The sequence below is a fragment of the Oryctolagus cuniculus genome, chromosome 7, assembly GCF_964237555.1.
Source record: "Oryctolagus cuniculus chromosome 7, mOryCun1.1, whole genome shotgun sequence".
NCBI classification, from domain to species: Eukaryota; Metazoa; Chordata; class Mammalia; order Lagomorpha; family Leporidae; genus Oryctolagus; species Oryctolagus cuniculus.
The window spans coordinates 101,292,019-101,306,293 of NC_091438.1; the positions used below are offsets into that span (position 1 = coordinate 101,292,019).

General features: G+C 43.4%; 1 protein-coding gene across 7 annotated transcripts in view; it reads left to right on the plus strand.

Moving 5' to 3' along the window:
- Window positions 1-10,280: 10,280 nt before the first annotated feature.
- The window catches only part of PTGER3 (prostaglandin E receptor 3), a 190,013-nt gene continuing 186,018 nt past the window's right edge, over window positions 10,281-14,275 (plus strand). For 5 of the 7 annotated variants that reach the window (XM_070076666.1, XM_008263984.4, XM_070076665.1 and 2 more), the window contains exon 1: window positions 10,281-11,413. In XM_070076666.1, coding sequence (XP_069932767.1) covers window positions 10,529-11,413 — 885 coding nt within the window. In that variant the 5' untranslated portion in view covers window positions 10,281-10,528. 7 annotated transcript variants of the gene reach the window in all.

Sequence of the window (14,275 nt, forward strand, 5' to 3'; positions counted from 1 at the left end):
CCAACCCAGTGAGAACAGTGTGCATGTCAGAATGATAGGAATCATGGTTTGAAAATGTCCATGGAGGCTGGCGCCACGGCTCACTAGGCTAATACTCCGCCTGCTGCCCCAGCACCCTAGGTTCTGTCCCAGTTGCTCCTCTTCCAGTGCAGCTCTCTGCTGTGGCCCGGCAGGGTAGTGGAGGATGGCCCAAGTGCTTGGGCCCTGCACCTGCACTGGAGACCAGGAGGAAGCCCCTGTTTGGGGTGAACCAACGGATAGGAAGACCTTTCTCTCTGTCTGTCTCTCTCACTGTCTAACTCTGCCTGTCAAAAGAAAACAAAACTAAGGAACCAACATTGATTATATTACTATTTATTACAGTCCAGATTTCATTTCATTGATACCATTTTTCTTATTAAACTATTCAAGGATCCAGTATAGAGTACTACAATGCACTCTATCATCTTTTATTCTCATCTGGTGTGTGACAATTTTTTGTTCTTTTCTTGATTTTGATGGCTTTGACAGTCTTAGGATATTGGCCAGATATCCTGTAAAATGATCTCCACACCAATGTAAATTTGGCTGCAATTTTCCTTACTGTAGACTGGTGTTTTGGAGTTTTGGAAAGAGCCCAAGAAAAATGCCTTTTTAAAATTATATCCTGTAATGTGAACATGATACCCTGTCATATACTACTGGAAGTGTTGACCTTTGTCACTTGTTTAAAGAAGGGTTTGTCTGGATTCACCTCTGTAGTTAACCATTTCTCCTTTAACCTACTGTTCTTTTGTAATATGTTTTACTAAGTGCCTCCCCAGAGTGAGGATGGTGGGTGGGTAATTGAGTTCCACCTCCTAGAGATGGGTATCTGCACCTACTTAGAAGTGTTCTGTATTTGTCTCTTTCCGTTTGTTTTTATCTGAATGTACTCATGCACATTTATTTTATGCTTGTTATTTGTTTCTCAGATTTTTACACTTCTGGTTACTGAGTGTTCCTTCAGATTGACAGTTCTGTCCTTTGACCTGCCTCCATTCTCCAGTAGAAGGGAATTGAACGTGATCAGTAACATGGGGGTTTTGTCCAGCTATATTAAATTACCTGCTTAGAATAGGGTGGAAAGACATGGTAGCATTACAAGCAGATAAAAAAGATAAACTTGTAACTGCTCCTAAATGTCTACTTAGCAAAAGGTCTTTGATATAGCCAGGTAAATTGCAAGATGCATGAGCGAATAAATTATATTTAAAAGATTTTGAGGGAAATCATCCAGTTTTATTCAAGGAAATAAAAATATATAGATTTGAAGCTATAAATCCATAAAGCTAACCCTTCCCTTAGGCACAAGTGAATGGAAAAGCCCTTAAAAATATTCAGGTAAGAGAGTCTGATAAAATGATCGGTCTTGCCTGTGAACTGTATGGAATTGACTTAACCAGTTTTGAAGGTAAGTTTATAGAGGAATAAGATGAGCTAAGGGAGTCTTTGCAAAAACACTTGAGATTTTATCATGTTTTTAGAGAAAGAGAAATCCTGTGGCTTTGGGATACCTTGGAGAAAGAGAAGGAATCATTGAGCAGAGAGAACAATGGTGATTTAAAGACCTTTGTGTTGAAATCCAAATTTAGTCCCTCCCCCAAAATGATCCTTCTGTTACCAGTGAGGGCATTACAAAGGCCAAATACCTCTAATCTAACTGAAATAAGTTTGCTTTAATGGGTGTGATCTGGTGGCAGATTAGGCAGGGACGACAGACAGTTTCTTACACTAAAATCAAAGTTCCTGAATTGAATGATCAGTTCATGGTAGCTGTATGATCCTGGGAATGAGCTTTACACCTGTCACACTTACAAAATGAAAATCATAGCATCTGCCTTACAGGAATTATGAAATTTCATAAATGCTTACTGTAGCATCTGATGCAGTAAGTATGCAACAAATGAAATTTCATAAATGCTTACTGTAGCATCTGATGCAGTAAGTATGCAACAAATGTTTGTCATTTTTAACCCCCACCCCCATATGTTTTCAGGTAGTTGATATATATGTTAATTCTTATTCTACTTTATGGTGGAGAGCATCCATGTATCTATGCAACACTGTGTGGCAAGAGTGATTCCTCACATCCCATTTCAAGTTGATAGCATTATAGGTAATTTGGGAGACCTTTTAATATGACACTAGTGACTGGCAGACGAATAGGAAATAATAGTACCTTTGTGAATAGTATGGTTGAATTGCAAGATTGTATTGCTATATCTCATTGCCCCCTGCTCATAGTTACTGATGAATTAGAATTTTGGAAAACAGGAAAGGTCAGAAATAATTGTCTCAGAAGTGAAGACCATTTTAATGTTTCCTGTTGTCAGCATACCCAATGTCGCAGTATTTAGCATCACTAAAAATCCTAGCACAAAACAGTTCCAAGAAAGAAGTAAAAATTAAGAGTATTGAAACGGGATGTTTTTGTGTTTCCTGAATGATAAGTAGATCCACATAGTTAGAAATCATAAATGTCTTAGTAACAAAGAACAAATGGTGCTAAGCATATAGCAAATCAGACCAGCAAAATTGCCCAACCTGACTTAATCGGTTAATTATTAAACATCTTTAATATTTGTGCAATGTTTATGTAATAGACCCTAAGTTGCTGTAAAGCAATTATGAGCAAACTTCAAAGTATGTGCTTGGAGTAGGTATTCTGACCCCAGTGGAATTAAAGAGGATCAAATAGAAATCAGTGGAACAAAAAATGACAGTACTTTGTTTTTAATGAAAATATTAACATTTAGGTAAGTCAGTGCAGGTGTGTTTTTGAAAGCCTGCATTTGGGAAAATTTAGTGAAAAGCTTTCATTTCAAAAATATTGAGGAGTAACATCAAACACCAACAAATCTTACGGGAGCAGAGGACTACAGGGCAACATCACTATACCTCTTCAAAGAAGACAAAACGTATGTGATAGTATTTTCCAATACATTGTTCATGAGGCTGTGGACGCAGATAACTGAAAAAGGAAAATTTAATGACTCCGGCTTACTCTCTTGAAAGTTAATAAGGTGGCCAGCGCCGCGGCTCAACAGGCTAATCCTCCACCTTGCGGCCCCGGCACACCAGGTTCTAGTTCTGGTCGGTGGGCCGGATTCTGTCCCGGTTGCCCCTCTTCCAGGCCAGGTCTCTGCTGTGGCCCGGGAGTACAGTGGAGTTGCACACAGTATCTTTATAATAGGTCTTAGGGCGCAGGCATTTTGTGCAGCAGTTAAAACCCCACTCCCTTGGGATTTCTGCATCCATTTCAGAGTGCTCAGGGTTGAATCCCAGATCTGCTTCAGATTTCCTTTTCCTGCTATTGTGCAGCCAGGGGAGCAGCATGGAGACCTGGAATGCATTACAGGCTCCTGACTTCAGCCTGGCCCAACCCAGGTTGCAGGTATCTGAGGAGTGAGACAGTAAATGGAAGATCTCATCTGTCAGCAAATGAAATTTTTTAAGAATTAGAGCCCAGGCCGGCGCCGCGGCTCAATAGGCTACCACCTTGCAGCGCCGGCACACCAGGTTCTAGTCCCGGTTGGGGCGCCGGATTCTATCCCGGTTGCTCCTCTTCCAGGCCAGCTCTCTGCTTTGGCCAGGGAGTGCAGTGGAGGATGGCCCAAGTGCTTGGGCCCTGCACCCCATGGGAGACCAGGATAAGTACCTGGCTCCTGCCATTGGATCAGCGTGGTGCGCTGGCCGCAGCGCGCCGGCAGTGGTGGCCATTGGAGGGTGAACCAATGGCAAAGGAAGACCTTTCTCTGTCTCTCACTATCCACTCAGCCTGTCCAAAAAAAAAAAAAAAAAAAAAGCCCAAAGCAATCTCTGAACATAATCAAATGAAATTGTAAATATCGAAAAGAAGACAAAAAATAAGTAGGATAGAGAATAAAAGGGGAGTACAAAAAGTTAATGGAGAATGTAATAAGATAAAATGCTTAAATTTCATTTATCAACGTGTTATCAAGTTCAAGACACTTTTCTTAGGTAATGCTAATCACCCATTTATTATAGTACAGCCCAAAAAAGCTGAGGGTCCTGGTGCTTTAACCATGACATTGCAGACATTTTACATTATTCACTGAAAAAATAATTGGTGCTCTAACAATTTTGTAAGGGTAGGAAATAAGTTTGAAGGAACTGAATCAGTACTTTAATGCCTGATTTCCCATCAAAACTTAGAAATTTGCCCCTGTGTGGTGAGAGAAATGATTAGGGGCGTTGCAATGATGAACTCTGGTGAAACTTCCTAAAGAATTCTCAAAAAATAGATAACATAGTTTGGCTTTCCAGAAGGTCAATGAGCAGGATACCTTCAGTATCCCCAGAAAGTGTTACTATGACCTTTGCTCATGACTAGTCAAATCTTGCTCTGAGTAGGCCACTTTCATTTCTGATTATGCTGTTTAGGGTCATATGTTAAAGCCATGTTTCATTTGCTGTTACAGTTCTTCAAAGAAGTGCTTCAGGATCTTGACCCTGCCTGACTTAGATTTCCATCAAAGATCTCTTGCCTGCAGCTGATTGAGATGCACTGCTTTGGCACCGATAAAGCAGAAAGTTTGCTCCACTTTTGATTTTTCAGTTAGACTTGTGTAAGCTGAACTACTTAGGATGGGTGTTGACTCTTGTATCTGCTATTAATTGTCAGTCCCTTTAGTTAGAACATGAATGGCTAATTCTGTTACTTCAAATTGATGTGCTGCCAGCTTCAACTTCATCTTGTCCCTTCATAAAATGAGTTTTCCATTAGTAAATGTCTGTTTTCTTTGGAGCATTGTTCCCATCAGCTCTTCACGAAGCATCAGTGATTTTGCCATCCTTTCACCCAGCTTCATCATAAATTTCATGCTTGTTCAATTATTGCAGACTTCCTGTCACTCTGATAGGGTCTCTCTTTAATATCTTTCTTATGTCTCAAATTAGATCCTGCCCAGACATGTTATAGTAAGTTAGTATGAAGCAAAAAAGTCATGCAGCGTTTTTTTTTTTTTATACTAAACATTTCCATGAACTTGTTGAAGGTCCATCTTACAGTAGTGCAAAAATAGCAAAAACAACTTTAAAATGGACCAAAATAAGCTGCAAGAATTGGAACAGGTGATGAAATATGGCTTTACCTGTACAAATATAAAGTGGTGGGTTCCAAGAGGTAGAAGTGGTCCAGTCAAAGCAAAAGTAGACTAGTCATGACCAAAGGTTAGGGCAACAATTTTGGGGGAAATACTGAAGGCATATTGTTCATTGGCTTTCTGGAGGGCCAAAGAATGATACCATCTGTTTATGGTGAACTGTTTTGATATAGCCAATGCTTTTACAGAAAAATACCTGGGAAGGCTTCACCAGGGCATCCACCACTACAGTGCTTCTGCTCATTCTTCTTATCAAACATGGGCGATTTTGCAGAAATTTTGATGGGAAATCATTAGGCACCCACCTTATAGTACTAATTTGGCTCCTCTGGACTGCTTTTCATTTTCTAATACTTTCAAAAGGCACCCATTCTTCAATGAAGAATATTAACAAAGTGCATGTTAAGGGTTGAATTCTCAAGACCCTCAGTTCTTTCGGGATTGACTAAATGGTTTTAATATTACCTAGAAGTCTTGAACTTGGCGGAACTTACATTGAGAAATAACTCATATTTTTCTTTTTTTAATTTTTTTTTTGCTTTTAAACTTTTATTTAATGAATATAAATTTCTAAAGTACAGCTTATGGATTATAATGGCTCCCCCTCCATAACGTCCCTCCCACCTGCAACCCTCCCCTTTCCCACTCCCTCTCCCCTTATTTTTTTAAATTTATTTGACAGGTAGAGTTACAGACAGTGAGAGAGAGAGACAGAGAGGTCTTCCTTCCATTGGTTCACTCCCCAAATGGCTACCATGGCTGGCGCTGCGCCAATCCGAAGCCAGGAGCCAGGTGCTTCTTCCTGTTCTCCCATGTGGGTGCAGGGGCCCAAGCACTTGGACCATCTCCTACTGCTTTCCCAGGCCATAGCAGAGAGCTGGACTGCAAGAGGAGCAACCGGAACTAGAACCTGGCGCCCATATGGGATGCTGGTGCTGCAGGCGGAGAATTAACCAAATGAGCCACAGCGCCGTCCCCTATATTTTTGTTTTCTAAGATAAAATTAAGCAAGCAATATCCCTAAGAGACTAATTAGTCTTCCTCCCACCCCCACCCCGAAGCAGAGAGATAGCTCCAATCTGCTGATTCACTCCCTAAATACAACACCTGGTAAAGGGCCAGGCCAAAGCTGGGAGTTGGGGACAGAAGCCTCCCACATGGGTGGCACAAACCACTTACCTGAGCTCCCTCTGCTGCCTCCTGGTGGCTTCATTAGCAGGAAGCTGGAGCCAGAATTCAAAAGCCAGTAATTGAACCCAGTAGCTTAAGTGCTAGGCTAAATTTCACTATTTTTCATCTTTTAATTCCACTTTTCTGTAAATTTTTTGATGTCCCTCATATTAACTGCAAAGTCCAGATTGCATTCAAAAATTTAAAAGTCATAAAGAAAAGGAATGAAAAGGCAGTCATAATAAGGGACTTGAGGACTTAGAAAAGCCTTTCATTTTGTTGATATGATAATTATATTGATGTTTGAGTGTTAAATGTAACTTCTATCCCTGAGATTCCCATATGATCATTAAAACTACATTGCTTTTCCTATTTTTTCACATACACTCTGCCTTCATGGGATCAATGTCCTGTTGAGATTTCAAATTCAAAAGTTTCATACGAAATCATAAATTCCACGAATTAGATTTTTGTATGTTGGTTTTGTACACTTAGTGATGAGAACAGTGTCTGATATAGAGTAGGTGCTTATTGAATACTGAATGAATGAATAAATAAATTACTACAAATAATACTAAAATGAACAGTTGGCTCCACGGAGAAAGAACTGCAGATACCTTTCTTCCATAACAAGGGTACAGTTATGTATGTAAAGCTAGTTATTAATATTACTTTGCATCCATGTTTACCATTTTTAAATGTTTATTGTAACATTTTCTCTCTTTTTTTTTCTAAAAATTTATTTAGTTATTTGAAAGGCAGAGTTACAGAGAGGCAGAGAGACAGAGAGGTCTTCTATCTGCTGGTTCATTCCCCAGATGGCCACAACGGCCAGAGCTGTGCCAATCCGAAGCCAGGAGCCAGGAGCTGCTTCAGGGTCTCCCATGCGGGTGCAGGGGCCCAAGGACTTGGGCCATCTTCTACTGCTTTCCCAGGCCATAGCAGAGAGCTGGATGGAAAGTGGAGTAGCCGGGACTCGAACTGGTATCCATATGGGATGCATGCCCTGCAGTCGGGGCTTTAACCTGCTGTACCGCAGTGCTGGTCCCTACCATTTCTTAATAAAAGTGCACTAAAAATAAATAGCAGCTGGCGCCGTGGCTCACTAGGCTAATCCTCCACCTTGCGGTGCTGGCACACCGGGTTCTAGTCCCGGTCGGGGCGCCAGATTCTGTCCCGGTTGCCCCTCTTCCAGGCCAGCTCTCTGCTATGGCCAGGGAGTGCAGTGGAGGATGGCCCAAGTGCTTGGGCCCTGCACCCCATGGGAGACCAGGATAAGTACCTGGCTCCTGCCATCGGATCAGTGCGGTGCGCCGGCTGCAGCGCGCTGACCACAGCGGCCATTGGAGGGTGAACCAATGGCAAAGGAAGACCTTTCTCTCTGTCTCTCTCTCTCTCACTGTCCACTCTGCCTGTCAAAAAAAAAAAAAAAAATTAGCAAAAAAGTTGATCAACACTAGCTAAATGTTGATATAAATTGTGATTCTAAAACTAAAGTAACTGAGGGCACATTTAAACAATTTGTGAATTAAAAATATTTCTAGGGTAGAATTTCGATTAATACATACTTTTAAAATGTTAAAAACCATAGAATATATATTTAATTTAATCCTCCACTGGTTTATTGACTAACCAGAGATGCCAGTTGGCAAACTCCAAGGAAAACAATGAGATCATACTTATATATTGATGAAAGGTCTCTGGTAAAGAAATGAGAGGTTCCTTAAGCATTTAGAAATTCTCTAATACAGCATACAAGATGTTATTAGCCTTTAGCTCACTAGAGGGAGGTGTTGGTTCAGACCAACACAGTTCAGATTATTTCTGCAGCAATTAAGTGCTAACCAGAACCCAACTACTGTTAGCACTTACCTTATTTTAATAATAACACTATTCTAGCAAAACACTTGTCCCAAATACAGGTTTGACATTAATTCAAAAGTATTAAGACAAAAGCCAGATGCTCTAAACAATAAGCCATGTCACTATTCCTGTCTTGCTGTTATTACGAACATGACACTCAGAAATAAGATTTAGAAGTGCAAAATTTTAAAAATGACATGTTGTGATTGATGCATGTTAAAGTGCAGTAACATTCTTGCTTTTCCTCCTTTAAACACTATATAACTCTATGATGTACTTTTTTTTTAACTTTTATTTAATGAATATAAATTTCCAAAGTACGATTTATGGATTACAATGGCTTCCCCCCCATACCGTCCCTCCCACCCGCATCCCTCCCCTTTCCCACTCCCTCTCCCCTTCCATTCACATCAAGATTCATTTTTGATTATCTTAATATACAGAAGATCAGCTTAGTATACATTAAGTAAGGATTTCAACAGTTTGCTCCCACACAGAAACATAATAGATGATTTTTTTTAAATGATGATGAAATCAGATCAGACCTATTGTCATGTTTAATCCCAGTGAGAGTCAAGTTGGGAGTTGATAATTTCTTTCTTTCTTTTTTTTTTTTTTTTTTACAGAGGATCAGTTTAGTATACATTAAGTAAAGATTTTAACAGTTTGCACCCCATAGAAACACAAAGTGAAATATATTGTTTGAGTACTCGTTATAGCATTAAATCTCAATGCACAGCACATTATGATGTACTTTTAAAGCCTTGTACGTACTCAAAATAATAGGACAAAAAGAAGATGCAAACGGACACAGCCCTTTCCTATCTCCTACTGTCACACTCAAACAGAAATCGGCTAAACCAGGGAAGGAAAACTTTGTGCCTGTTTTAAGTCAGCTTAAGTTAGTCTAAACAATGAGTTTCATAGCCCTGTAAGATTAGGGTGAAAAATGAAATGTATAAATCTTTAAGATCTTTCCTGGACAATTAGATGCAGGAAAACCCGGTCTCGCACTAGTTTTTATCTGTGGAAATAATATCTCTGGGAAGAAAAAAAAACAAAGGTTTTTCATGGAGCAAGAGACTGGGCACATCTTTAACTCCGTGGAGCTTCTGTTACCTCACCTAAAGGGGGAGTAATAATGCAAACAATGCCTTAGAGGATATCTGTGATGATGAGACAATGCTTGTTAAAATGCATACCGTGTTGGGAAAATATACCAGTACTGGATTACTAAAAGGAGTTCCTAGGCTGCTATACCTGTTTTCACTGGATGTGTGCTATTTCAAAGGCAAAGCTGGCATACGGCGAAGTCCTTCGTGTCATCTACACGCGGTGTCTAGTTCCAGCAGTGCAGAATGAGCGCCGGACCAGGAAGGACGGTTAGAGGCTTTGTAAGGCAACGCCTTTCCTCCGCCCTCCTATCCATCGCTGACAGCCTGTCGTTGCACCACCTCAGACGTGCCAGTGGCTACCACTCGCTTTTAGCGCGAGGACAGTTCACATTTTTTCCTCTTTGAGCTCAAGCATCCGTGTCCATTTCTTTCTATCTCCAGGCACTATTAATTGGGTAGCGTCAGTGGCGCCCCCACCGCCTCGGCGGAGGGAGGGAGGGGAGGCAGGAGAGTTTCACCTTTCACCACCATCCTAGAGTCTCGGAGTAGGAATGGAAGAAAGTTCACACTCAGCTATGGAACGGATCGCGGCTTGTGTAAAGTGTCCCACACTCGCGCGAGTAACCCAAGGGCTTCCGAAGGCTCGGTCCCTGTACTGGACTGTGTGGCTATGGAAGGGAACAGGCAGGTCCGCCGTGGCGCCCTGCCCAGTGAGACTCTCCGCGGTTCGCCTCCCACTCGGGAGACCTGGAGGGGGTGCAGAGCCCCGCAAGGCCGCAGGTGGGCGCCTTGTCCGGCGGGCAGCGGGCGCCTTTGGAGACGGGGGTGCCTGCAGAGTTTTCCAGGCCAGGCGGCCAGTGAGGCCAGCAGGCGAGGCCGAGAGAGGCGCTCGGCGGCGTCTCCACCCTCCTCCCACCTTCGGTTGCCCCCACCCCCGGGCGCCCCGCCCCGCCCCCTCGGCCTTATAGAGAGACCCGGCGCCTCCGCGCGCCTCCAAGCCACTGGCTTGCCCCCGGTGGAGCGCGAGGCTGCCGGCGTGGGCGAGCCACGGCCGTGGCCCGAGCAGCGGAGTGAGGCGGCGGCTGCGCCCCGCACGATGGGGGGCAGCCCGACCCCAGCCTCGGTGGCCGCGGACCTTCGCCGCCGACCACGCCGCGTCTGCCAGCTCCCGCCGCTGCTGCTGCTGTTGCTATTGCTGCCCGGGCGCAGTGCCCTCCTCACCTCGAAGACAACATGAAGGAGACGCGGGGCGACGGAGGGAGCGCCCCCTTCTGCACCCGCCTCAACCACTCGTATCCCGGCATGTGGGCGCCCGAGGCACGGGGCAACCTCACACGCCCCCCAGGGCCCGGCGAGGACTGTGGCTCGGTGTCCGTGGCCTTCCCGATCACCATGCTGATCACCGGCTTCGTGGGCAACGCGCTGGCCATGCTGCTCGTGTCGCGTAGCTACCGGCGTCGGGAGAGCAAGCGCAAGAAGTCGTTCCTGTTGTGCATCGGCTGGCTGGCGCTCACTGACCTGGTCGGGCAGCTGCTCACAAGCCCCGTGGTCATCTTGGTGTACCTATCCAAGCAGCGCTGGGAGCAGCTCGACCCGTCGGGGCGCCTGTGCACCTTCTTTGGTCTGACCATGACTGTTTTCGGGCTGTCCTCGCTCTTCATCGCCAGCGCCATGGCTGTCGAGAGGGCGCTGGCCATCCGTGCGCCACACTGGTACGCGAGCCACATGAAGACGCGTGCCACTCGCGCCGTCCTGCTGGGCGTGTGGCTGGCAGTGCTCGCCTTCGCCCTGCTACCTGTGCTGGGTGTGGGTCAGTACACCATCCAGTGGCCCGGGACGTGGTGCTTCATCAGCACCGGACGAGGGGACAACGGGACGAGCTCTTCACACAACTGGGGCAACCTTTTCTTCGCCTCCACCTTTGCCTTCCTGGGCCTCTTGGCGCTGGCCATCACCTTCGCCTGCAACCTGGCCACCATTAAGGCTCTGGTGTCCCGCTGCCGGGCAAAGGCGGCAGCATCACAGTCCAGTGCCCAGTGGGGCCGGATCACGACCGAGACGGCCATCCAGCTCATGGGGATCATGTGCGTGCTGTCGGTCTGCTGGTCGCCCCTACTGGTAGGTAGCTCCAGGGCATGGGGTGGATGTGGAAATGGAGACTTCTCCAAGTGCCAGCACCCGCAAGAGTGTGCTTGCAACAGCAGAACACTGAGGAGGCTTCTGAGCTGTGTTGGCACTGCCTGTACGCACAAGGAGACTGCAGAGCTGCTCCTGTCCAATCCGGGAGGGGAGAGGACGCCCAGGCCTTAGTCCAGGGCATGTGCTGATATAGCGACTTGTCTGGGTGTTGTAGGGGATAGAAGGGTGATTCTCTGAAGTTCAGGCACTTTTCATTCTGCGGAAGTACCCTACCTGTGACAGCAGACAGGTGCAGAGGTCTTGCAGCGTCTCACCCACTGTGAGCCCTTGCTGCGCAGCTGCTAGGACTCTAGGTTCACACTTGACCAGAGGCAGGAGAGTGAAAATGCACCTTACAGCATCAACCAGCCTCGGCTCTCCTGAGTGTGCTTGACCCTCTAGGATGCACTTGAACTAAAAATCAGTCAGTGGGACCCGCCAACCCAGTGACTCTCTAGGATCAGATTTCCTGAGACAGGAGGTAGGGCATCCTCCGCTGCACAGATTCTCACATCAGCACCAGGAGCAAGTGATGTTTCCACATGCTCCTAGTCTAACACCTGCTCTTATGTGTTATTTGTGAGGTTTTCTTTTAAGATACTTTTAGGTAGAAATGTGTGTTGGTAACTACTGTTTGCTGATTCCTGTAGAATGCATGCTTAGGCCTGGGGCAGCCTAGCCCAATAGATCTTGCAGAAGGAGCAACCTAGTCACTGTCAGCAGTGTTAGAGCTAAATATATATTGAACCTAGAAATTTATTACTCTTATGAAAAACTTCTGAAGCATGTGCACATAGTTTCACAACCTATCACATAGAAGTTTTTTTTTTAATTGTGGTAAAATATACACAATATACAGTTTACTATTTTAACCATTTTAAGTGGACAGTTTGGTGTTTTACTAAATACATTGGCATTGTAATGTGTCCTACATAGTTTTAAATCCTTTGCCCTTTAAAATAGAAATGTAGTTCCTTTCTCCTTTCACCCCTCCACTGCACTTGGCAAAGAAGATAGTGGAGAATACTTGTGTTTGGCTGGTGTGTTACATTCGGAGCTCCAACCTTGGCTCCAGATCAGAGATGTGTGGTGACACAGAGTTATATTGGAACCCAGCTGCCTGCAAGTCACTGTGTGGTCACAGGTCTGTGTTCCAGGAGCTGGAACTCAGGCTGATGTCATCACCAGGGCTTATCAAAAGCAGCACCAATTTTAGGCATATTTACTTCTGTGGTTGAGAAATGAGGTGTAGCTAATATGACATAATTTATGTATTCAAGTGTATGAATAAAATGTTACTCAGACAGTCAGTCAGACTTGTGCTTTTTCTTTGCTTGTTTTGTTTAAGATTTAGAGAAACTTTGTAAGCTGTGTTTTGTTTGAATTAGAAAACTTTGGTTCTAATATCATGAATATGGTGGCCTAGGGAAGAATATAGAACAATCTTAAAAATGGTAACTGAAGATGGCCAAACTCTTTCTCTTTACAAAGACCATATTTAGAACTAGTCTTACTTAGGTTCAATCAGTATCTTCATTCAGTTGGTATTTATTGATTTATAGCATCTAAACAAACTGTTAATTCAGTTATCAGAAAACAAGTTGAAAATCATACAAATTCAATATGTGGTGATGTTAAAGAGGAGAACTTTATGCTTCAAAATGGGCACTTCTAAAGGGAAACGGTTCCCTATTCTGTTTTTTGAACCATTAAAATCAAGTCTTCCTATATCTTCAGAATAATCTACAGTACAAAGTTGGAACTATTTCAAAGGAAAGAAACTGGCAAAACTGCTTTGTTAGTAGATTAGGGAATTATAAGAATGGAAATACTAGAACGTAGTAAACCTTTTCAGTGTATTAGTGTTAAAGTGAGAGATCATTTTTTTCTGGGGGGTAAAATACCTATTAGCTTTTGTTGGTTTGGGCATAGGATACTAATCTAGTTGTCCAAAATCCTTACTTAAAATGACATTGAGTATGTGTTATCTTGGTATGTGGTATCTTGGTAGTTATGATAGTAGCTATCATAACTATTAGTAATAGTCGATCGTTATAGTTGGAAAACTTAATGGAGCAGAGATACCTAATAAGAAAACATCCCAACTGCCAAAAGATCCCACTTGTGAATTAAGTTTTTGAACAGAAGGTCTCTGTATGGTGCAAAGATTATTTTTCCTTTTCTTTTTCCTAGGTACTTTTCAATATACATGTGAGATATAAAAATAAGTGAGAAACAATGAGGTATGAGATGTGAAATATGACTATGAGCTGTGAAATTAAGTGGGAAACTATGTACTTCTTAGTCATTGTTTATGTAAGGCATCAGATTGTTGTTCTGTTGGAACTGTCCAGTTGACTCAGCAATGCTATCTGTCTGAATTATTACTATTGTCTTAATTTTTATGAGTTATATTCACCAATTAGTCCTGTTATTTGATATAATAGCCAAGTTTCCAGAAAGAAGAATAACACTGGGGTGTTTTTCAAGGGAAGCAATGAGTACATTGTGTACTTTTATATGTGGCACTCCATCAGGTAGAATGTGGCTAATGCTGCAGCTTGGAAAGTAGTAAATATAAGGCTGACTATCAACAGTATGAGTTACGAGGAGCAATTGTTCATCTTCAGCCTTGGAACTGGATTAAAGGAGCCATAGAAGCTTTTGCCTTGAACCTTGAACCAGTAAATCGTCCATTCAGTATCTACAAATAGGGATACTTAGTTCAAGAAGATACTTCACAATGTAGTTGTGATTTATTTTTAAACTTAAGGACCCACTGATATATTTTGACAGGTGAAA